This window comes from Oratosquilla oratoria, chromosome 23 (assembly GCF_046742065.1).
Source record: "Oratosquilla oratoria isolate Oo_2021 chromosome 23, ASM4674206v1, whole genome shotgun sequence".
NCBI lineage: Eukaryota > Metazoa > Arthropoda > Malacostraca > Stomatopoda > Squillidae > Oratosquilla > Oratosquilla oratoria.
In genome coordinates, this window is record NC_134799.1 from 14,384,816 (window position 1) to 14,408,761 (window position 23,946).

Genomic DNA, 23,946 nt, shown 5'->3' on the forward strand with positions numbered 1-23,946 from the left:
ACCTTGAGGGACGCAGTTTTGGTGACCCCCTGACCTAGGTACACATTTACCCGCCTGATTTGCCAAACTTCTCAAAAAAAAAAAAAAAAAAAAAAAAAAATATGTTACGGAACGATTTTATTTCTAAATTAATTTCCCTTAACTAGGTAGAACCAACTCGCGGTAATGTCCTAAGATCGGAACTGGGGGACTTTGGGAAACGAGGTCACAACAGTGAGCTCAGTCACGATCGGCATTCCTGACCTAGGTAATCAGATTTAGCATAATTACGCTAAATATAACATAATCTTCCATAAAACAATAATATATCAATAAAAAAGTAACAGTAACCGGACACAGTAAGAGGAACATAAGATTTATCATTATTTTTGTCAATTTAACATAACTTCAACTGCTGTCTAGCATATTCCCGCTTCAGAAATCAGGTCACCCCGTTTGTGACGCTTGGTCCTGGCCTGTCACAACGTGCTAGGTCAACTCGCAATAACCAATGTCATTCAATCTCTATTTCACTGAATCCAGGGATGTCAGCAAACAAGTATTTACGGTAACATACCAGCGTATAAGACGCACCATTGCATAATATGCATCCCCTATTGTCCAAGGATAGTTTGTGCGGGAAAAAACATAGTGTTTCATTATACATTTATTGAAAGATATTTTCAAGTAGTAATGTAGGAGAAATGTATGATTTTTTTGCATCCGTAATACGGTTGCATTAGACGCAGGGCAATTTTGTGATATATTTGAAAATAAATAAAGTGCGTCTTATATGCCGGGGAATGTGGTATACGCGTTTCAGACAGACTGAAAGATCACCCTTGCCAAGGTTCGAACTGTGGGTCGTCGTGGATTCATTCTGTCTGAAAAGTGTGAATACTTGTATAGAGGGCTTAATTTCCTTTGATTTTTTTTGTGTTATTTTTTTTTTTTTTTTTTTTTTTTAATCAGATATTTCCACAAGGAGGTTCTATGTCTTCGTAGGCCTGTTACATCATCTAAGAGATCTTTCGCCACTTAATTCATGTCTTTTGACTATCGGTGTTAACATAAAAGAAAAACAAAATCAGGGCATTCGTAGACTGATTATCTTAGATACCGTCCACCATTTTTTTGATTCATGTTTTTTGAGTACCGGTATAAACCTAAGAAAACAAAAACCTGCTCCTATTTCTAGAAGTCGAAGTGTCAAATAATTATTTTAGGAAAATAGACGAAGTTGACAACAACTTCAGAAAATAGGCAAAGTAAACGGAAACTGAAAATAGATTATTTAATTTGGTCTCATTATCGGAACGTTCGCTGGATAATAACTGAATTCTCTGTACAGAAGATAAAGATTGAAAAAACAAACCAGGCGCAGCAAATGATAAACAAATCACTTGAAACCCAAAGAACAAATGTTCACAAAATGGCACACTCAATACTGAAAAAAGCAGTGTTCTTGGTCAACTTTCATCCTTCTTTTCCAGCTCCATCATTGAGTTGGTTCCAGGTTCCTCAAATTATTTTGTCATTTCTATGGTTAAAACTCCTTTTCCAGTTTCATCATCGCGACTTGTATCAGTTCCTGAAAGTAGTTTGACAGACTCCACGTATATTGGGCAAGATTCAAGGAAGGACGCGCGTGTCTTCTGCAGACGCGACCCGGGGACAAAAGAGGGCGCTGCTTTCGACGAGGAACTATACTAGATCGGCCACGACGCCTGCTAGCGACGGCGCCGTCTTGGTGAAGCAGTTGAGGATGCACGAGACATAGTGGAGACGACACCTCGCGAGGACGCTGGAGGTCGACCTCGAGGTGGTTGTGGCGTGGTGGATGCAGTCACCGTAGCGATCCACACAGGAGCCCAGGAGGCATTCTGGAACAGAGGAGATGGAATAGACTTAGTGAACACGTAGTGAGCGTTGGAGCAATTGGTTGCTTTAAGAGAAAATTAGATAAATTTATGGATAGGGATGACAGATGGTAAAGGAGATAAAACTGCTTAGTGTAGGCCTTAGGGTCTCTTGCACTCTTTTCCATTCTTATGTTCTTATGCGGTATTGCGAGCAGAGTCTACTGGTATTGGTCAATTTGAGTTTAAATGATGATGATAATTATAATCAATCAAGTGTCAGTGTACAAAATTATACCAGGATAAGTATAGATACGCGCGTGTGCACACTTGAAATGCTTCAATTCTTATACTTCAGTTCAGCAACAGGAAGTTTGCCTTTGCTCTGTTCTGCGTCGCCTGTGTCGCCTGCTTCGCCTGTGTCGCCTGAGTCACCTGTGTCACCTGTGTTGCCTGCGCCGCCTGCATCACCTGCGTCACTTGCGTCCCCTGTGTCACCTGCGTCGCCTGTGTCACCTGCGTCACCTGTGTCGCCTGTGTCACCTGTGTCGCCTGTGTCACCTGCGTTGCCTGCGTCGCCTGTGTTTTCTGTGTCACCTGCGTCGCCTGTGTCACCTGCGTCGCCTGTGTCGCCTGCGTCGCCTGAGTCTCAGTTTGCATAAGCCAAGTGTCGCAGGAGGAAATCACTTCGTCTTTTAAAAAAAACTCACCTAGACTCTGGACGACTGGTATACATTGGTAGACAGGTGTAGTTTCCACCACGGACTTTTTGCTCCACCAAGCTGTTGATGACGAAAACAGACGATATCACACATCGACACAGTTGCCATAAATCTATAGTCTGTGCGCTCCAATGAGTCCGTTTAGGGCGTGTCATAGGTTTCTCTCTCTCTCTCTCTCTCTCTCATATCTCCCATCTATGTGTTATTTGATTTTTTGTCTGTATATAGTACAGGAAGCTTTATAGTACAACGAGTATCACTTTTTAGGATTATCCCACTTGTCTCACCTGTGAAACCTCGGCATGGCAACCTGGGAGGGAAAAAAGCGCTGTTGCCACGTCTCACAGAATTCACTCAAATCGTTGTTATAATCCTAAAAAGTGATACTTATTGTACTATACAGCTTCATTTACTATATACAGAATAAAAAATGCTATTTCATATAGCACATAGATGGGAAATAAGAGACAGAGAGGCATGTATTAAAGTTGGAGCGCACAGACTATAGCTGACATTTTGAATATTTGACTTCAAAGGCCTTCATGATACTGACAAACAGCTGGATCTCTTTCAGGACACACTCAAAAATCTAGCAATTTGCAAATGGGTGAGTACAGTGTGACCCAAAAGTCTGTGAGGGGGTTTTAATCTTTGATAACTACCTTATTGATACAAATACATGTATGGTATTTTAATACAGTATTGGAACATTGCCTCAGCAACTGTATTGTTTCTTTTGAGGTATGTATATGGCTCCATCTCACTGGAGCCATATACATAGGATCTAAGACAATTTAATGAAGAAATGATCACAAATTATAACCCCTCAGTGACCTCTGGGCCATCTTGTATAACCCAAACTTTGATAGTACACCAAATATCAGAAAATTCCAGTATTTTATGAGACATCTTGACCATCTCTAAGCTGAGGGAGGGATTAATCGTAGGGAGAAATAAACCCGTCATCGCATAAAACTGCGCTCAAAAACACATAAACCTGCTTTGATAGAATGGAATTAAGACGCAAAAAATGGATGTCTGATTTCCAATATAATTGGGGGAACTACGACACTATTTTTAACCTATTTTGGGAGGATGTTTGGCCAGGGTCGGTGCTAGGAATTGAGGTGTGCCCAACTAGAAAATAGATATCAGGGCCTCTATTCTACAAGAGTTCGAAACTGATGTTTTATTTTCGTGTAATATGCCAGTCTTAGCAAAAAAATAATTAAATCCTTGATACACTAAATACTGAAAGACAATATGAAAGGTTTGGATTTTTACTACAAGTAGGCCTGGGTGCGAGAGAGGAATACAGGGGTGGTGGGTCAGGGATTAGATATGGTTAGAGGAAATGGAGAAAAGTGGGAGACAAGCCAGTTGTTGTTTGCTGACGACACTACGCTTGTGCCAGGATCAGAGGAGGGATTGAGGAAGTTAGTGACAGAGTTTGGGAATGTGTGTGAAAGAAGGAAGTTGAAGATAGATAAGCCAGTTGTTGTTTGCTGACGACACTACGCTTGTGGCAGGATCAGAGGAGGGATTGAGGAAGTTAGTGACAGAGTTTGGGAAGGTGTGTGAAAGAAGGAAGTTGAAGATAGATAAGCCAGTTGTTGTTTGTTGACGACACTACGCCTGTGGCAGGATCAGAGGATGGATTGAGGAAGTTAGTGACAGAGTTTGGGAATGTGTGTGAAAGAAGGAAGTTGAAGATAGATAAGCCAGTTGTTGTTTGCTGACGACACTACGCTTGTGGCAGGATCAGAGGATGGATTGAGGAATTTAGTGACAGAGCTTGGGAATGTTTGTGAAAGAAGGAAGTTGAAGATAGATTAGTCAGTTGTTGTTTGCTGACGACACTACGCTTGTGGCAGGATCAGAGGATGGATTGAGGAATTTAGTGACAGAGTTTGGGAATGTGTGTGAAAGAAGGAAGTTGAAGATAGATAAGCCAGTTGTTGTTTGTTGACGACACTACGCCTGTGGCAGGATCAGAGGATGGATTGAGGAAGATAGTGACAGAGTTTGGGAAGGTGTGCGAAAGAAGGAGGTTGAAGATGAATGTGGGTAAAAGTAAGGTGATGAGATGTACACGGGGAGAAAGTACTACATGGGCCCTCTTTGAGTGGCTAGGCCCAATTTGATAAAACCGGTCAAATAAACCTAAAACCGGCTCTAAGTTTGGGTATATTTTTAGTATACACTGAGAGGATTCTTGAATGGACTTACTGTTACGTTTGACAAGTCCGTCGCCGTTTGATGTCGCCATGATCGCGTTGCATCTCCACGTAGTCGCTACAGAACCAAAAAAGTTTTTTTTTTTTTTAGGTTGCAGACCACAAAGAACGTGGACATTAATGTTGCGACTTTCACGGGAATATCATTTGTGTGTATATCAGTATTTACTCCTATTCGATGGCATAAGCATACAAAAAAATGCGGTTGGACCTTTAGGAGACGATGATCCAACAGATATGCAAGGTTTTCTTTTGGCAGTATTTCAGTTCATTTGCATTTTGTGTTAAAATTAGTCTCCTTGCTTACCTGCAAGGAGAAGAGAGACGAGCAGGAAGCGGAGAATGGAAACGGTTCCTGTTCTTTGATTCCCCATGTTCCTGTCAATAAATGAATAAACAAATAAATAAATAAATAGATACAAATAATGGTAATAATAACACCAATAGTAATAATTTCTTCTAATCTTTTTGGACACAACCAATTGAACATTATACGTGAAATGTATACATACATACATGCATACGCATACATACATATATACATATACCAAAAGACCCTCGTCAAGGCATACATATATATATACGAGTACATATAAATATCACTGCAACTCTTTTTCAACCATAAAATGCGTAGACTTATGACCTTAAAATTGCTATGGAAAATAATAAAAAACAAACAACAAAAGAATATTGTATCTGGCGTCGATCAAACGCTGACGCATGCGCAGTTGCGCAGCCGAAATTCAAACGGAAACAAGAGCGTCGTCTCATCTGTTGCATTGATTTTTTTTTTTTTAATAACAACTCTGTCAAGTTTGTGATGGTGTATTCAATGAAGAAAAAATTAACTGTATATTGTATATACACGAATGAATAAGGGCTTGATATTTGTGACGGGGGAAAAATGTCAGATTCAATCAGTTATTCAACGGATCCCTTAAGAGATGGCGTTGTCAAGCAGTTGTAGAGATAATGTTTACTTAGCGTGTGGAGCGAATATCTTTTCTAAGTGATCATATATTAAGTGCTTTTTTGGTGACTTTTATTTCAAAATGTGCTTGGGTAATGTGGATACGTATATTGTACACTAGGGTATATAGTCTATGAAGTGTTTTGATAAATATACAGTGAGAATTTGAGTTGTTGATATGTAGCCATGTTTGTATGTACATCAGTGATGTTAACTGTCGTTGTGTTGGCGCGTCTCATAATCTAAGATGATGAAATATAATGATTTTGTAGCACCATCTAGTGAGTAAGATGTTATTTATTGTACAAATGAATAAACTATCATTAGTGCGTTCTTAGCTACACGCTCGTCAAAAACAATGTAAACTTTGTACAAACTGCATCATCTTGGATCAATCAACGGAATTACAGGCAACAGCAATAAAGGTAAGTGTTAATATAAAATGTCGAACTAAGTAAAATGGCGGTATTCTTAAATAGAACACAAATTAGAACGTGCATTATTGAATTGTAAAAAAAATATAATACAGGAACTGTACATAATGATAATAAACTTTATCATAATAATACCGTCATTTTTCTCAAGTTAACTTCTTTGTACCGAATGCATGATTGATTTAAGTAATTTATAATTATGATTTTATTTCTACCAAATTCGGTTAATATGTGCCATATTTTTTACTATTTTAATGAGGTAATACTACTCAATATATCTTATGTTTGGAGAACTAAAATACAACAATTCTGAATATGAAGTCGATCATTTTTGTGAGTAGATGTGGGGGTGGTTATTCAAATTTACGCAGTGGGGGGGGGCGTCAGTCATTGTACCCCCCACAAACTGAAAGACAAATGTAGATGCGCCCTAATCTGTTCTGAAATCAACTCTATGTGATCCTGAAACGAGTGCTTGCTTCCTGTCTAGGAATCCAAAGATTCTAGAATAGTATAGAGTAGTTAACGAATGGAATAAACTTAGTAACCATGTAGTGAACACTGAATCAATTGGTCGTTTTTAAAAATAATTTCATGGATAGGGATGATAGGTGGTGATGGACATAGAACTGCCTAGTGTAGGCCTTATGGTCTCAGTCTCCTTCATTGGCTGAGTAAAACCGCCCTGTTCACACTAGCGGTTTGAACCGCGCGGAAACCGCGGCGCTACTGCAAAGTTAAGGAAAAACTGCGCGTTTGTGTGTGAACATTTCCACTGACTAACATAGTGATTGAACCGCCGCGGTTCGAACCGTGAGTGTGAACAGGGCCTATGCGTTCACCGTTATCTGGGTCCCGACGATAAATAAAATCGCCTGGCGATACGGAAAGCCCTGTTCACACGAGCGGTTTGAACCGCGGCGGTTCAAGTACAATTAAACTCAGTGGAGGTGTTCACACACAACCTAGCAGTTTTTCATTGGCTATGTGGTACCGCTGCGGTTTCCGCGCGGTTCAGACTGCTAGTGTGAACAGCGGCATAGTCAAAGTCAGAGTGACCAGATAGCCCATGCAGGAATATGCTAGACAAACTGAAGTTATGCTAGAGAGTAAGAAATAATTCTAATTATTTTGTTCCTCATAATACGTTCGGGTTATATGTTTTTATTGATATATGATTATATTGTGGGGAAATATGTTAGATTGAACATACAATCAAAGGCTTTTTTCCTCTTTACAAGGGAGGTAACCAAAAAACAAGGCACAAAATCCACTCCCACCCATTCCATCCTCACATACTCCACTCCTATCCACCCCCCTCCCTCCCTCCATCATCTCTTAGCTCCTCCTGGATGACAGGTCATCCCTGCATCTCGCCCACTGTATAATTATGTTATATAGGATGTCACACTATACGGCAGGGCCGGATGCGGCGAGATGATGTTTGCAAGTTCATGTAGCTTAATAAAATCACCTGACGACAGCAGCCAGAACTTTATATAACGACCAACAACAACAGCCCGCAGCGGCGGCGCCGGACAGTGTGACACCAGCCAAGAGATACGTTTTTTATTTTTACGCTTAATTATTCAGCTACTTCAGTCAATGGCGGGTGACGCGCATCCTACTACCTGGCATCCTGTTTGGGGTAAGCGCTTTGGTTGCAGGTTCGGTTATGATTATCAGCCTCGCACGTTGCACCCTCGAAGCAAAACAACCCCATTCAAAAATAGAGAATTGGTGCTCCATATAATCGTTTGACGATCATCGTTGAGGCGTGAACGATCATCGTTGAGCGATAATTGCACCGAGCAAAAACGTTTTACTCGGTTCCAAAGTCGTATGTTTGAAACGTTCCGCTAATTTTGGCGAAAGTTTAAAAATAATAGAAATAAATAAATAAATAAAATGATGATTATTCAACTTAAAAATATACATACAATTATATATATATTTATAAAAAAAAAATCCGTTCGATTTTTATAGTTAAGCCAATCACTTAGATCAATTTCACTAGAAAGTAAGAAATGATAGATGCACAATTCTGGCTGCCGCCAGACGATTTTATTAAATAGGAACCTAACACGGGGCTTCCCGTGGTAAAGCGGTGGCGTGTGCGGCTGTGGCTCGTTTTACACGTACCGACTTTTCGTCGTGCGCCGTCCACGTCACGACGTCGTGCTCTCAAATAAACATGGGTGCTTTCACACGTTGCGACCACGATCATGTATGAAAGTGTCCGTAGACACCCATGATTGTTTGAGAGCACGACGTCGTGCCGTGGACGGCGCACGGCGAAAAGTCGATACGTGTGAAAATAGCACATCAGTCACGACACATTGTGGCCCCCAGAACTTAGTCCGTTCGTGAAGCACCGTACTCGAGACCCTGACGCGAATGAGAATCAATGTATGTCAACGGAAGCGTTCACACACAACCGCGCAGTTTTTCATTGACTTTGCGGAACCGCCGCGGTTTCCGCGCGGTTCAAACCGGTAGTGTGAACAGGGCCTTATTTATTGCAGTATGGGCTAAATTCTAAATCAGGGACAGTCTTACGCGTGTCTCTGATCCGTAGAGGTGTCATTAAAGAACCCAATGTATTAACTGACCCAGAGCTCGCCTATCTCTTAAAATAGATAAATAGATATATTAATAAGTCAATTAATAATTAATATTTGGATCTCACGGCGAATTGTTACCCTTGAGGACAGAAGCGCTGGTGACGGGCTGTAAATCTCTGTAACTGAATGAAATGGTCTGTAATTAGACAAAAAAATAAAAATAAAATAAAATAAATCTTCAGAGATGACTTGGGTAACTCACCTCACTTGTCTTGCTCTAAGTCTTCACTGAGGCGTCCACCTGGAAGGGACACCTTCATATAAGACGTCCCCCCCCACCCCTCCCCTTCGCTAGATGGGGCGGGGCCGAGGGGGCGGGGGGGACGTGCGTCGCGGCGCGGCGGAGAATGCGCGGGGGGAGGGGGAGCGGGTGGGAGAGGGAATTAGAGTGGGAGGCTTGATAGCTCGTGTACTGAAAGTGTGTGTAATTCACCATTGGTCTTGGACCACGTGTTCGACTCGTGATCGACAGCTTCTACCCTCCCGGATGAGAGCTCAGAGCTCATGTATGACCGATCTATGGGTAATGCTTTGACCTGACACACACAAACAAATCCCCGACCACGAGAGTTGTAGTAACGGCTCGCAGCGCAGTGATACTGAAGTTATTTCAGCCATGGGCGGGATTCGAACTCGGACCGATGGGTTAGCAGTTGCGAAAGCTACCACTGCGCCGTCGAGCCGTGTGTGTGTGTGTGTGTGTGTGTGTGCGCGCGCGCGCTTTTGTTTACCTAACTAGTATACAAGAAAGGACTTATACTTGTGAGATCACGCAATTTTTTCTGCATCGTGTGTGTGTGTGTGTGTGTGTGTGTGTGTGTGTGTGTGTGTGTGTGTGTGCAAGGTATAACCTTCCTAAGCAAAGATTAATAGAATACTCTAACTTCAACCTGGCTTCGAGCAAAAGCACCAACAGGTATGTAAGGGATCATGCATATACACACACACACACGACCCTTTCGTCACTTGGTGGGAGCTCTACTTTCATTCTAGCTGTCGCCAGGTGATTTTATTCACTTCAGTAGCACCCTCCCCTTTCAAATCTGTTATCAAGTCTTATATTTACTGTAGCTGGCGCCAGGCCATATTATTCAGCTGAAGGGAAACTTCATGATATGGAAGGGTTCACTTCAGTCGGATCGACCCTCTGGACCAGCGTTTCTTAACATTTTTCCCTTGCGTAACCTTTAAAATAAAATGCATGTCTCAAGGAACCCCTGCGGAAAAAAAAAAAAAAAAAAAAATATATATATATATATATACAGTATATATATGTATATATATACATATGTATATATATATATATATGTATATATATTATGTATGTATACACACACACACACACACACATATATATATATATATATATATATATATATATGTATATACCATATCTTTCTCATTTTATTTTCATCGTAATAATAGGTTAGATAGGATGATGCCTATATTACATTATTACAATAACCAAGAATATGTCGTGCGTGTTTAATTATATTACGTATATGAAATTAAATAAAAAATCCAAAAGTGCGTTAGCTTATCTCATTTGTTCTCGCGGAACCCTTAGGGACCTTTTGCGGAACCTTAAGGTTGAGGAACGCTGCTTTGGAGTGTACATTAAACTTTGTTTTTTCTTGCTGCCGTCTGGTGATTTTATTCAGCTGTCGTTGTGTTCAATGTATTGCTCTGGATTCTGAGAAAGTAAATTTGTGGTAGCAGGCGTGAGCGGCAATTGAAGGGGACCGGGGGGAGGGGGAGGGGGAGGGGTGGTGTGCAGTTGAGGTAATGAATGAATTCGTTGCAAGAAGGAAAAGAATCTTCGAAAAGGAAGCTATGTATGAGCACAGGGCCGTTTATTGATTTATTTTATTTTATTTATTTGTTTTATGTATGTATTAATTTATTCTGTTGTTTATTTATATATTTATTTGTTGCATTGTTTATGGATTTGTTTATTTACTGTTTATATGCCGCTAGTAGCAGCAATGTAATTCAAAGTTCGCGATGGCTGGGCGTGATAGGCGAGATGCTCGCCCCCCCCCCAAAAAAAAAAAAAAAATCCAAAATTTGAAAAAAAAAATTAAAAGACGATACGCAATTACAAAGACGAAAGTGTAGGAGTGCGAAAACATTGCTCCACGAGGGAGATTTATGAGCCGGGGAGAGGAGGTGTGAGAGAGGGGAGAGTGAAGAAAGGAAGATATAGGCCTCTGGAGAATAGGAGAAGCATTTAGCCCTTTCAAGAAGCTGAGGTTTACACACACACACACACACGCACACACACACACACGCACACACACACGCACACACACACACAAACACACACACGCACACACACACACACACAAACACACACACACACACACATTACAAAGGCGGAGCATGCCGACAGGAGACCTTTTGGTTCATAACTAGGTCGGATGCGAAACATAACTGTGTGTGTGTGTGTGATATATATATGAGTGTGTATGCATGTATATATATATGTATGTATATATATATAATATATATATGTATATATATATGTATATATATATATACATATATATATGTATATATATATATATATATATATATATATATATATATATATATATATATATATTCCTTTCTTTATCGCTGATGGAATTGGTCAAAAGCCATTGTTGACACCTGCAGTATTGTGGTATTACTCAGAGATGACTTGGTCAGCTAGGCAAAGGATGCAGAGTGAGCCTGACAATTCGCAATCATACGTAGTACTTACGTATGAAGCCTCACCAGCAGCACCCAATTGATTTTACATTTGACCTCATCCCGGGAATTTGACCTCAGGTCAGTCGTGTAGAGGAAGGGAGATACCGTAGACGCATGTGTTTATGAAGTCTTGGTTGCATGTATGTTTTTGTGTAGATATGTGTACATGCACAGTGGGTACGGGTCTAAGACTGAGCTTGTATTGTCCATTTGAATTCAGTCTTTTTTAATATGGACGGTAGCCCAGTGGATATCATCTTGTATTTATGAGTAGGTGGTCGTGGACTGGATTCCCGGGACCAGCTGCAGGCTTGATACGTTTGTTACCGGCAGTCCTGGCCAGACGGGGAGGTGACCCAACGTCGGCCTTAAAAAAAAAACAAGAAAAAAAAAAACGGCTTGCCACAACTGACAGGTTTTTGCCCTACCACAGGTTTCTTTGCATGGGAGTAGGGGTGGGTGGGATGCTGAACTCCTTTCTTATGGATCAGTTGAAGGGGAAATCACAGCGAGAAAGTCTCAGGCAGGCATCTCAGAGGAAATAGGCAATGACTCGGAAGAAAATATATTTAGCACGAGGAGACGCTCTCCAAACGGGAACAGAATGCAAATGAGCCTTTTCTCGAAGATCGTTTTAAATGTTTCAGGTGAATCCTCTTTCGCTGCATTTTGTGATTTGGGTTGTTCATTTAATCTGCCGTTTGTTGATTTTATTTAGGTGGGAATACATCAGTCCATGGTGGAAGAGTTAGTGAAAGTATGTCTTAGTCTTAGCCATCATCAAAAATATTGTCGTAAAAAAATAAACAAATAAATGAAATAGATGAAAAAATAAACAAATAAATGAAATAGTAAATAGAAAATGGGAGAAATTCTATCAGCATAAACTACGTATTTTGATCATTTAGTCTTTATGTTAATGCACTTAAAATGTTTATAATGAACATGAAATTATTTTATGAATTTCAGAATATTTATCGGTTATGTTCTGCAGAGATGATATTTTCTGAACTTCAGAACTTGGTGTGTACAATAACTTTGCCGTTGAATGTTCCCAGTATAGAATATAAAAAACCTAAGAATGGAAGAGATTGCAAGAGACCATAAGGCCTACACTAGGAAGTTCCATGTCCATTACCACCTATCATCTCCATCCATCTCCATCCATCTAATCTTATCTTAAAACAACCAATTGTTTCAGTGCTCACTAAATGGTTACTAAGTCTATTCCATTCGTTGGTAAATCAGTTCTTGCCTATTTCCTTCTTAAACCTAATTTTGACCAAATTAAACCCAATACTACGAGTCCTGCCCTGCTCTCTTGATATGATGACCTTGCCTGCATCACTTGTTAAAGCCATTGACCCATTTAAATACCTCTATTAGATCACCCCGCACTCTTCGTCTTTCCAGAGGGTGTAAGTTCCTAAGCCTATCTTCACACTAATGGAGTGATTAAACTTTTACTGTCCTTGTTTGGGTTACTGACTCGATGTTTTACGTTGTCATTATTCTAGTGACACCTCTACGGATCAGAGGCACTTAACATTATAAACGTAGACTAGTCCCTACTGAAATAAGAATGTTGATCGTTTTCAGTTTCTACTCTCATTCTGTTCTGTTACTGATGATATGGTTTAACGTCACAAACTCGCCCCCATCGGAAGGCTAGGATGGTGCCCCTCACAAAGGAGTTTATAGTGTAGAATTTAATGAACCATGTCTTTAGTTCATCTTCGCCGGTGGCAGAGTTCGAACCCCTATCCCTTCAACCTTCGCCGCAAGTCATGACGCCCTAACCCGTTCAGCCAGCGAGCTGTTACTACCCTCCTTGAGTCTTTCCTTTCACAGCTCTACGATTTTGGTGTGACATTTTCCCCAAGGGTAGAAGTGATGATTATTTCCGACAAAATACTAATATTTTTATTCGTTGACATCCATAGATCACACAGCTATCGAATAGTGTGTTTTGTTATCATTTGTCTGTTTATTATTATTTGTTTGATTCATGTTTGTTGTTAGTTGTATGTCATTTTATTATTATTTACTATTTACCTGTTTGTTTATTATTTGACTATACCTATGCATTTATTTTTTATTTTTTATTATTTCTATTATATATATATATATATATATATATATATATATATTTTATTTATTTATCATTATTATAATTTTTTTCGCATCCGACCTAGTTGTGGACCAAAAGGTATCCTGCCGGCACGCTCCGCCTTTGTAATCCTTTGTAATCTTTGTCTCTGCAACTGTACTTGATAGTTGTTTGGCTGAGAGGAAGGAGTGAATGTGAAGAAGGGTCGCACGGAAACAGTGTGTCTGGACATTTGACCAATATTTTTCCTTATGAGGAAAAAAATTGTTATACTGATTTTTTTTTTTTTTTTTTTTTTTTTTTTTTTTTTTTTTTTTTTTTTTTTTTTTTTAAATCTGAGGTGATATTGACCAGGTACCAAAAGCGCTTTTTTCTAATAATCTTTCTGGGGATTGGCCAGGTGCCAAAAGATGAGGAATGTGAAGAGATAAAGATTTCCGACATTTCCTAATGGTGAATGAATGTTTGGTAAAGCGAAGAAGGAACCTGGTAGAGTAGTAAACAGTTTATAATTCCTAGGACAGGGGTCGGCGAACCTTTGGCACGCGTGCCAGTCATGACACGTGACAGGGTAGACCCTGGCGGTAAACGAACAAAATCCCAACTGATAAAACCTCAATCAGTGAAAAGGTTAGGTTAGGTTATGTCATCACCCCAATTTTCCTATTGGGGTTTTGTCTGCTATGCAGATTGGGGTTTTGCTATGCAGAATGGGGCTTTGCTATACAGATTGGGGTTTTGCTATGCAGATTGGGGATCTGTCAGCTATGCAGATTGGGGTTTTGCTATGCAGATTGGGGTTTTACTATGCAGATTGGGATTTTGGCCGGTGGGGTATTGTCATGAGATTGGCCCTGGCAGGCTAGCTCGTGTTAAAAACTTGTTACAGTATCCAAAAATAACGTCACTTCTTCAAATATATTATGACAACAAGAGATGAAACTAAAAGCAAATTGTCCAAGATACAACATTTGATGGCATCCCCATTGTGCATATAAATGCACATATGCACAACTGTGCATATAAATTGACATTGACTTGCGTACCTAAAAGAAGCACTCTTGGCACGCAGAGTTCTACACATCAAAGAAACTGGCACACTCTCATCCAGAGGTTGCCCACCCATGTTCAAGGAGAACAGAAAACGGACATGTGTACAAAAACAAACTCATTTGAACCAAAGATTTTTAATTTAGGTTTAAAAAGGAAACAAGCAAGAATTGGCTTACCAACAGAATGGTTAACGCATGGAATAAACTTAGTTAACCATGTAATGAGCGCTTAAATAATTGCTTGATTAGATAACTTTATGGATAGAGATGACAATTTGCAAGGGACATGGAACTGCCTAGTGTAAGGTTTAATGATGTCTTGCCGTTTCCTCCAACTTTATTTTCTTATGTGATCGAAGATGAAATTCGTTGGTTGATGTGCTTTTGTTTATCCCAGGAATAAGTGGTTGTGTACTTTTAGCAAACGTTTGTTGAAGGTGTGTGAAAAGTATGTTTGTTTAATAGTTGCAGTATTGGAAAGTTATCAATGTAAAATCGAATACAGTAACAAAATTAATTAATATTGATTAAAAATCCTCTTGCTATGCGATGCTAAGTAAAGTGTGCAATACGAACTTTAAACAAACTTTTGACAAACTTTGAAAGAAAAAGTACTATTTTGTCTCAAGTATAAATGAAATGCCTAAAACTATATAGACAGCGTTCTTTATGTATGATCTATGTGAATATACATTTGAAATATCCTAAAGAAAAAACACTGTTTCATGACATGCTTCAAACATGCATGCATGGTATGGAACAACATTTCAACAACCGTTTGTACAACAGTTGCTTTCTGTGGGGGCAAGTGAAAAACTCCACAGGATAAGCTGAGAATCGTCACCTTTGCCTTGTATACTCAGGGATCTGATTCTGAAGATGTTGAAGAATGTTTGTCGTCTCATTTAGGGAGAAGGAGAGTCTTGGATGTTAAAGTCACCAGGATCCTTCTTTGGCTGAAGATTAATCTTCAGTTGGGAAAAAAAAAATCGTGGGGAATTTTTCTTGTAAAATCTACAAAAAAAAGTGTCATCAAAACATTGTGATGAACCTGTCCGAATGCTTTAAGCTATTAAAAAAAAAAAAAAAAAAAAAAAAAAAAAAAAAAAATGTTCCGTAGGGGGGTTTCCCTACCCCCCCATTTCCCTCTCCCCCCTTCCCCTCTCCCCTCCTTTCCCCCCACACACGCTTCAGTCGGCTGAGTGGAAAATGCGTCATTCACTGAGAACCTGGTGGTGACGGACTGCAACCCTTTCGATCCCGAGATCGTGCCACGGAGATGAATATAATCGCTTGGCGGCAGCAGAAATGAAAGTAAAAGTACCAACCAGTATGGAAGGATCTCTCGAGATGGGCTACCCCCTCTCCACCAAGATTGGGTGGATATTTCACAACTGAATTGAATAAAATCATCTGACGGTAACCGGAGTAAGGCCCTGTTCACACTAGCGGTTTAAACCGCGGCGGTACCGCATAGTCAAGGGGAAAAATCGCGGTTGTGTGTGAACGCTTACACTGATGTACATTGTAACTGAACCGCCGCGGTTGGAACCGCTAGTGTGAACAGGGCTTAAAAGTAAAAGTACTTCCTGGGGACGGAAAGCAGCGGTGTGGGGGAGTGGGGGGAGAGTGGCAGTCATTCATGAGAGCTTTCAGTCATGCAGTCATGCAAGGAAAGTCTGGGAACAAGAAGCCAGACTCATTTGAGACCAAACCCCATCAAAACAGTGACTCCCTTGATATATTCTATTCTAGCCAAGAAACAGACAATTTTTTACATATTTCAGGACTTGAACTCCAACCTCAATGGGGTCCCGGTCACTGAAGCCAACTTTCAGCTCGGGGTCCAGACCCTGAAATGAATCGAATCCGTTTTCTTCAGCCAAAAGAAAACGTGTGACGGGCGTCGTTGTGTTTACGACGCCGCGCTGGCGCGTTGGTAATGATTATGAGATTCTTAGCGAACTTTCCAATACACCAGTGGTAATCTACCAGGGGGGGGTCCTCTCCCCCCTCTCCTCCCCTCCCTCTTCCCCCCGTGGGACGCCCCAGGGGCTTACTCACATGTAGGGGGGCATAAATCGAAAATTAGTGGGAAGTAGTTAGTGGTTAGTGGTTGTGTTTAGTGTTAGGAAGCTCGTACAACTAGTTGCGTGAAACCGATCGTATACACGCATACACACACATACATGCATACATAAATAAATATACAAACACCTCCCCATACACCCCACATATATACATATACAAACATACACACTCATATATAAACGTATACGCACAAATACATGTACACACACACACATACACACACACACACACACACACACTAGACGAACATACTAGACGAAACAATAGTGTGTGCAAAAACAATAAAAGAATTTAAGAGCAAATTAGATATGGCGAGATACATAGACGGGGCACCACGAGCGTAGCTCCCCTTCCCGTAAGATACAAGTTGGTAAATTCACACACACGTACGCACCGCAACCGGTTTCATGCAACTGGTTGCGTCTGTGTGTGAGGTGCTTTAAATTGGTTTTCTCAAGGGGAACAAAGAACAGCAATGTATTAATCATAGGATACATGAGAACATGGAGTTTTGATTACAAGATTCATGCAGTCTATATTAGCGTTAGTAACACCCCTATGGTCCTGCGTATCGTATATTTTTTAATTATCGGGAATTAATCTCGTCTAAAAGAGAATGTGGTGATCATTTTTAAATTTCAGTGATTTTAATTTTATCTCGTCTCAATCGTCTTCGTGATTCCAAATTCCGGACGCCATGTTGCCCTCAAGGATAGAAACGATAGTGAAATTTCTGACGAAATATGAGAAGACAAACCTAGAGAATAAAAAAGAAACATATCTAAGTGCAATTCCTAGATTATAGACGCCCGGAAGAAGAAAAAAAAAATGTCAGTTCATATTCGGACGGCACAAAGTCGTCTAAATGTAATTTCCCGTATTGAACAGGCGTGTCTAGAATGTTCACAACTGTGAACAGATGTATGAATGAGATCCATTTTCCTAATTCAATTGAACTGATTGGTCGAAGAGTAAAATTTACGGGAACGAAAAAGTGTTTTCGATCTGCATTTGACTGTTAATGGATCGATCTAGAAGAAACTAGTTCGTGGTCACAGAAATTGTGAATTTAGTTTCGGATGAGTTAGATTAGGGTCCCACGGAGATGACTGAAATCGTGTGTACAAAATCCGCGTCATATTGTGTTTATGTTCACACTATCGCGTGTGATAATAGCTTTTACGAATTTTGCATGCGTTTTCTCTGCGGTAATTAAGTAATATTTATTTTCAGTTACATCACACACACACACACACACACACACACACACACACAGGGCTGAAATAATTTTAGTATCGCCGCACTGTGAGTCGTTACTCCAACTCTCGTGGGCGGGGAGTTGGGCTGTGTGCGTGTAAGGTCACAGCATTACCCATAGATCGGTCCTATATGAGCTCTGAGCTCTCTTTCGGGAGGGTAGTAGCTGTCGATCACGAGTCCAACACGTGACCCAAGACTATGGTGAATTATACACACACACACACACACACACACACAAACACACACATATGTATATATCTGAATAGAATCACCAGGGACGGTGATGTCGATCTAATAATTCCGACTGTCGTCCCCGGATTTCACGAGCCCGGTTCGAACCCGGAATTATTTGATATGTATATATATATTCACTTGGTCTTTGGATCACGTGTTGGACTCGTGATCGACAGCTATTTCCCTCTGTGTGTGTGTGTGTGTATATATATATATATATATATATATATATATATATATATATATATATATATATATATATATATATATATATATATATATATGTAGTAGTTTAAGTTAGATGGGGCGTGATATCGCCGAATCCCTGCAGACCAATCCAATCAAACTCTTTTCGAGAGAAATGTGCGAAGACTTATTACATGTCTATGTATAGCTACACTACCAATCAGCCAATCAGCGGCACCTACGCTGTTCAGGATATTGGCGGCCCTCTAACAGAAATATCCGGCTTGTGGGAGCTTATTTGTGAGGCCGTGGAGGACCGGCGCCGTGATTGTATTGCGACCCGGGGCCGGTTTTTTTAGACTTGGCTAAAGCATCAGGACCGATTCATCGCACTGTTTCGGGGAGGAGCTTTCGTAGGTTTTGCTAAAGTATTAAGACAGATTTGCCAAGTAATTGCAGAGTATTTATTTATGTATCTATTTATTATTTTATTATATACAGTACATATTTTTTGGACTTGGCTAAAGTATTCGGACCAGTTCATAACACTGTTTTTTCGGGGGCGAGTTTTCGTAGGTTTTGCTAAAGCACTAAGACAGAGTTTGCCACACAATTGCAGGGGAGTGTTTTTAGACTTAGCTAAAGCATTCGGACCGATTCATCGCACTATTTCGGGGACATTATTATTATTATTTATTCTATTTTTTCTATTTGTTTTATATTACTTTTGTAGATTGTATTGGAACACTTAAACAGATTCGCTTTTTTTTTTTTTTTTTTTTTTGGCTAAAGTGTTGGGACAGATTCATTATACTATTTCGGGAGAGTTTATTAGATTTTACAAAACCACTGAAACAAATTGGCCATACAATTGCAGGTAACTTTGTAGACTTCACTAAAGCATGGGGACAGATTCACCAAACATTTTGAGCTCATTTTTTACACTTCAGCGAAGCGTTTGGACAGCTTTACTACACAATATCAGAGTCCAAATTTTTATTTACGAATCCTTCGCTACTGATTGACTGCCAAAGAGCTGAATAGAATAGCCTGGCGGCATTCAGAATAAACGGAAAGGGACCACCGGGTATGGAAGGGATTAATCAAGGAGTGTCATGTAGATGAATGAAATCGCCTAACGGCAGATATAAAGAGAAGGAAAAGTGCCACCCAGTAGGGAAGGGTAAATAATAATGTATATGAGTCCATAAATAGAAATAAATTAAAATAAATTAAAATAGTAAATAAATAAATAAATAGATCAAATAGAATAGGTGAATAAAGAAAATGAAACACAATAGATTGCTAGATATTTATTATTATTAATATTTTTTTTTACAAAATTATATTATGTTTTCATTACCGTCCACACAAATATACATTTCAGAAAATACATGCGTGTGGTGATTTATGTGTATGAGACAATGTGTATATGTATATACTATCACGTACAAAAAATCCATTGACAATAATTTTTCGACACTAAATTAATTAAATTTCCGTTTCTGATCAAGGACTGTATTTTAGTACAATAGTTGGTCCATGATATGTATTTTGTAAATTCTAATAAGACAGTAGTGATTAGTGTCTATTTCCTAACTAGGGTATTTAAAAATGTTGTTTAACTTACGATAGTATCTAGAGAAATAACTGTTTTACTAGAATCAACTATAGCGTCAATGGATGTACTAGAATATTTGTCCGCGATAGAGTGGTATGTCTGCCTCCCTCCACCCCTTTCTCCTCTCCCCCCCTCCCCACTCCCCCACCCCCGAACATAAATTAGCTTCGTATTAGTGATTACATGTTAGTGTTTAGCCATAGACTCCACAGTATTAGCAATGACTAGAGAAGATAAGCGTATATGCAGTTTACATAGAAGCAAAAATATATATGTGTATATATGTATATCCAGCTGAATGCGCTGATGTACTAAAGTTTTTATTACCTTTTCCGTTACTATTTTTTCTTCTGTTTAAAAAAAAAGTCCCAATATAAATTGCAATAGCCTGATACTGAAATATATTACAAACCGTAAGGGTTTCATGCGAAAGACTTCGTTGTTATGTCACATAAATGCTAAGAAAGACTCCCAGCAAAATAAACTCTAAGTTAATTCGATTCATTACTGTAGTATACTGACAGCACACCCGAAAAAAATAGATAGATATCTAAAGAAATAAATAGATGAATACATTGAATAGAAATGAAATAACGAATAAATAAATAAATATATAAAATAATTTTGCTAATATGAATGTAAAGTCCTCGAGTTACGAACAAGTTGCGTTCCGGAAAGCTGTTCATAAGTCGAAACAGTCGTAAGTCGGAACAGTCGTAAGTCGAAACAGTCGTAAGTCGGAACAGTCGTAAGTCGAAACAGTCGTAAGTCGGAACAGTCGTAAGTCGAAACAGTCGTAAGTCGGAACAGTCGAAACAGTCGTAAGTCGGAACAGTCGTAAGTCGAATAAAACCGTACTTACACTATATAGACGTATATAAACATAATACTGTACATTACAGGGATATACATGAAATGAGAAGACAAACACACGTTATGTCATTATGACTTACAAGTTTAGCAGCACTCTGGGCATTTCTTACTTCTATCAAGAGAATGAACAGAAGAAAGAAAAAAACGAATAAAAATAATCAACGGCATCGGGAAATATGGGTGTTCCACTATTCACTGCCATGTTGCCAAATGTATGATATTGGCGAATGTAAACAAACCCCAACAAACAGCTTCCCGAATTGAGATCAGCTTTGTTCATATCTTCGAAAATTCGTAAGTCGGATGTTCGTAACTCGAGGACTTAAAATATCCCAATTAAAAACCAGACATTCGAGAAAAAAAAAAATCTTAGTGAAAGAAAAACACTGATTAGACAAAATTCGCACAAAATTGTCACGTGATTTACATGCTACGACAGTCGTACATACATACAAGTTTCTTAAGAATTATTCCTACAAATTATCAATAACATCCAGTGTTAGTGTCTCTTAGTTCTAAAACATTTTGTTGATATCGTTTTTTAAATCCTATGGATAAACAAGATTAGTTGTGTGTGTGTGTATTTAAATATCTTAGATATTTTTGTTTTGTTCATTATATTTAATAATCAGACTATTACAGATTTTATAGTGCAATAGTAGTAGTTACGGAAATTACACTATCAATCACCTCACTTGTGGAGAACACAGTTATTTCGCAAAAAAAAAAAATCCCAAAGGAATGCAACGGTGGTGGCGATGAACGAGAACAAACCGGGAGTTCTTTTTGTTCTTGTGAACACCCTGAGGACCCGAAGATCTAGAGGACAAGAACACAAGAACTCGAGGTCGTGTTCTCTTCGCCAACAGCACCGTATGCATCTCGTCTTTTATGCTGCCTTGGACAGCATATCTACATTACAGAACGAGGACGGACCATACTGATCTAACCACTAAAGCAAAATATAGGTCTAACTGAGTGGGTCTCAACCTGGGGTTTAGTGCATCACTAACCGAAAACTAGTGGGAGTTAGTGGGTATTTAGTTCAGTGTTGAAATGGTCTTCTTCAGGAAGGTAGTGAACAGCAATCCATAAGTCGTATACGTGACGAAAGGCAGGTTGAGAGCCCCTGATCTAACGAATGAGGAAGGAACACTGAGCTCATCGAGTACAACGACACACCAATGGGTCTAACCAGAATATAATCACTAAAGTGTGTCACTGTGTGGAAGAAGTTAATCTATAGGGATTTAACTGTATCGTATTAAGCCCTGTTCATTACATGAGGATCTTACAGTCCCTGCAGACATAAAATAATACAAAGGAACACGGGGTAGATGCAAACAGCAACTGACTTGTTGGTCTGTACGGTATTGCTTGCGAATTGAAAGAGGGTGTAACTATTGGAAATGGTTAAATACCACTGACTTAATTTAAGTGTATGAATTCACGACGCTGAGAAATAAGTTATAATGGGGTTAGACTTCATATATTTATCTAGGCGTTTTTTAAAATGTGCCAGTTGTATTTGAACTTGGAACAAGAAGAGAGACTTTGTTCCAAACATTCATAATGGAGTTAAATATTTATTTATTTTTATTCGTTGGTGTTTCATCTCTTATAGAATATTGTTTGGTGACAGAGTCCTCAGACGAACATAAGAGACTGCAAGAGACCATAAGGCCTACATTAATCAGTTTCATGTCCCGTACCACTACTTTGAGTCTTACGCTGTTGTCTTAATATGATGACCTTGCAGGCATCACATTTGTTGAAGATGGTGAGGGAGCGCATCAGCGGGAATAATATTCTCGCTTATGTCTGCAGACACTATTATATGCTCATGTGCAGGGGAACCTTGACCCTTTTTACTACGACAACAGCTGGTTTAGCCCTTGAGACGACTTTTCGTTAATAGGCGATTAGTGATATTGTTTAGTGTTTGTTTATATCTCCTACGCAAGAATGTACTTAGTGTGTAAACATAAAGTTACTGGGTATTTGATATTTTTCTACGCCAAAATATTTTGTACTATAGAGCGAATACTCAATAGAAAAAAATGTATCAAATAATCAATAACTATTATATTTAAGTTGTAAAGAATCATAAAGCGTCTCAAGGCTTGACCACGCCTATACATTTACTAGACAATATTTATAACTAGACAGTTTTTTTTAAATATCTAAGGATCTACGACTATGATGCTTTCTAACTTAAAGTTAATGTCTTGTTTGCTTAATGTATGCTTCATGCTTACGAGAAAGCATAGAAATCTATGCTGAGATTCTAAAACCTCGAACGGTGATTTCTGTGTCACCCTGTATTCTAGAAAATATTCGGTATATAGAGGAACCGCGCGTTTCGCCGTTTTTCCGTGGGCGGTTAGCCTATGGCGTCACAGAAACGCGATGTCCGAAGGTATTTGGCGACCTTAGAACACACGATAAGAGTTAGAATATATAAGACTATAAATGTTAGATATTTTCTTGTTAGTGCTGCGTCTATTTGCAACGTGCATTACCTATACCCCTATTTTTGGGGGGGAGAGGGGGGTACTAGACAGCTGGGCGCGTTACCGTCAGACAGGTAGTGCGTCACCGAAAACCTGTGGTGCGTTTCCGTCAATGCGTTACCGATTTTGATTTCCTTAGCGCGGTCCGCGTTACTGCGTATGTGTACGCGCCCAGCTCTGCAAGTTATATTTTAATACATTCCCCAGACAATACGACATGGAAACACCAGTAGAGAGAGAATCCTATGCTCTTTAGTAAATATTATTTACTGTTATTATTATTATTTTTTAATACCAGACTTCCGTTGCGCTTAAGTTCCTCTTCTGTTCTTCAGCGGACAGATTCCTGATTCCTGATTCTTCTCATGCACAGGAGGCCGTACTCGAAGTCGCATAACTGCCGAAGAAAGCCTTGGTTCGGGAAGACACTGCGTCGCGAACTGCG

General features: G+C 39.4%; 2 protein-coding genes across 4 annotated transcripts in view; both read right to left on the reverse strand.

Moving 5' to 3' along the window:
- On the reverse strand, positions 1 to 23,930 carry LOC143037976 (uncharacterized). 2 transcript variants are annotated; one of them, XM_076206735.1, is made up of 5 exons: positions 9,028 to 9,059; positions 5,105 to 5,175; positions 4,790 to 4,855; positions 2,549 to 2,620; positions 1 to 1,862 (listed from the first exon to the last, which is right to left on the reverse strand). In XM_076206735.1, the coding sequence occupies exons 2-5, from the start codon at positions 5,169 to 5,171 to the stop codon at positions 1,684 to 1,686; spliced, it is 384 nt and encodes a 127-aa protein (XP_076062850.1). In that variant the 5' UTR covers positions 5,172 to 5,175; positions 9,028 to 9,059; the 3' UTR covers positions 1 to 1,683. The 2 variants fall into 2 exon arrangements, with proteins under 2 accessions (XP_076062850.1, XP_076062849.1); XM_076206734.1 differs by lacking the exon at positions 9,028 to 9,059 and adding an exon at positions 23,797 to 23,930 and having other exon boundaries at positions 2 to 1,862.
- The window catches only part of LOC143037975 (dual specificity protein phosphatase 3-like), a 15,368-nt gene continuing 11,216 nt past the window's right edge, over positions 19,795 to 23,946 (reverse strand). For both annotated transcript variants that reach the window (XM_076206732.1, XM_076206733.1), the window contains exon 6: positions 19,795 to 23,941. In XM_076206732.1, the coding sequence (XP_076062847.1) occupies positions 23,833 to 23,941 (109 nt within the window). In that variant the 3' untranslated portion in view covers positions 19,795 to 23,832. The remainder of the gene's footprint in view (positions 23,942 to 23,946) is intronic.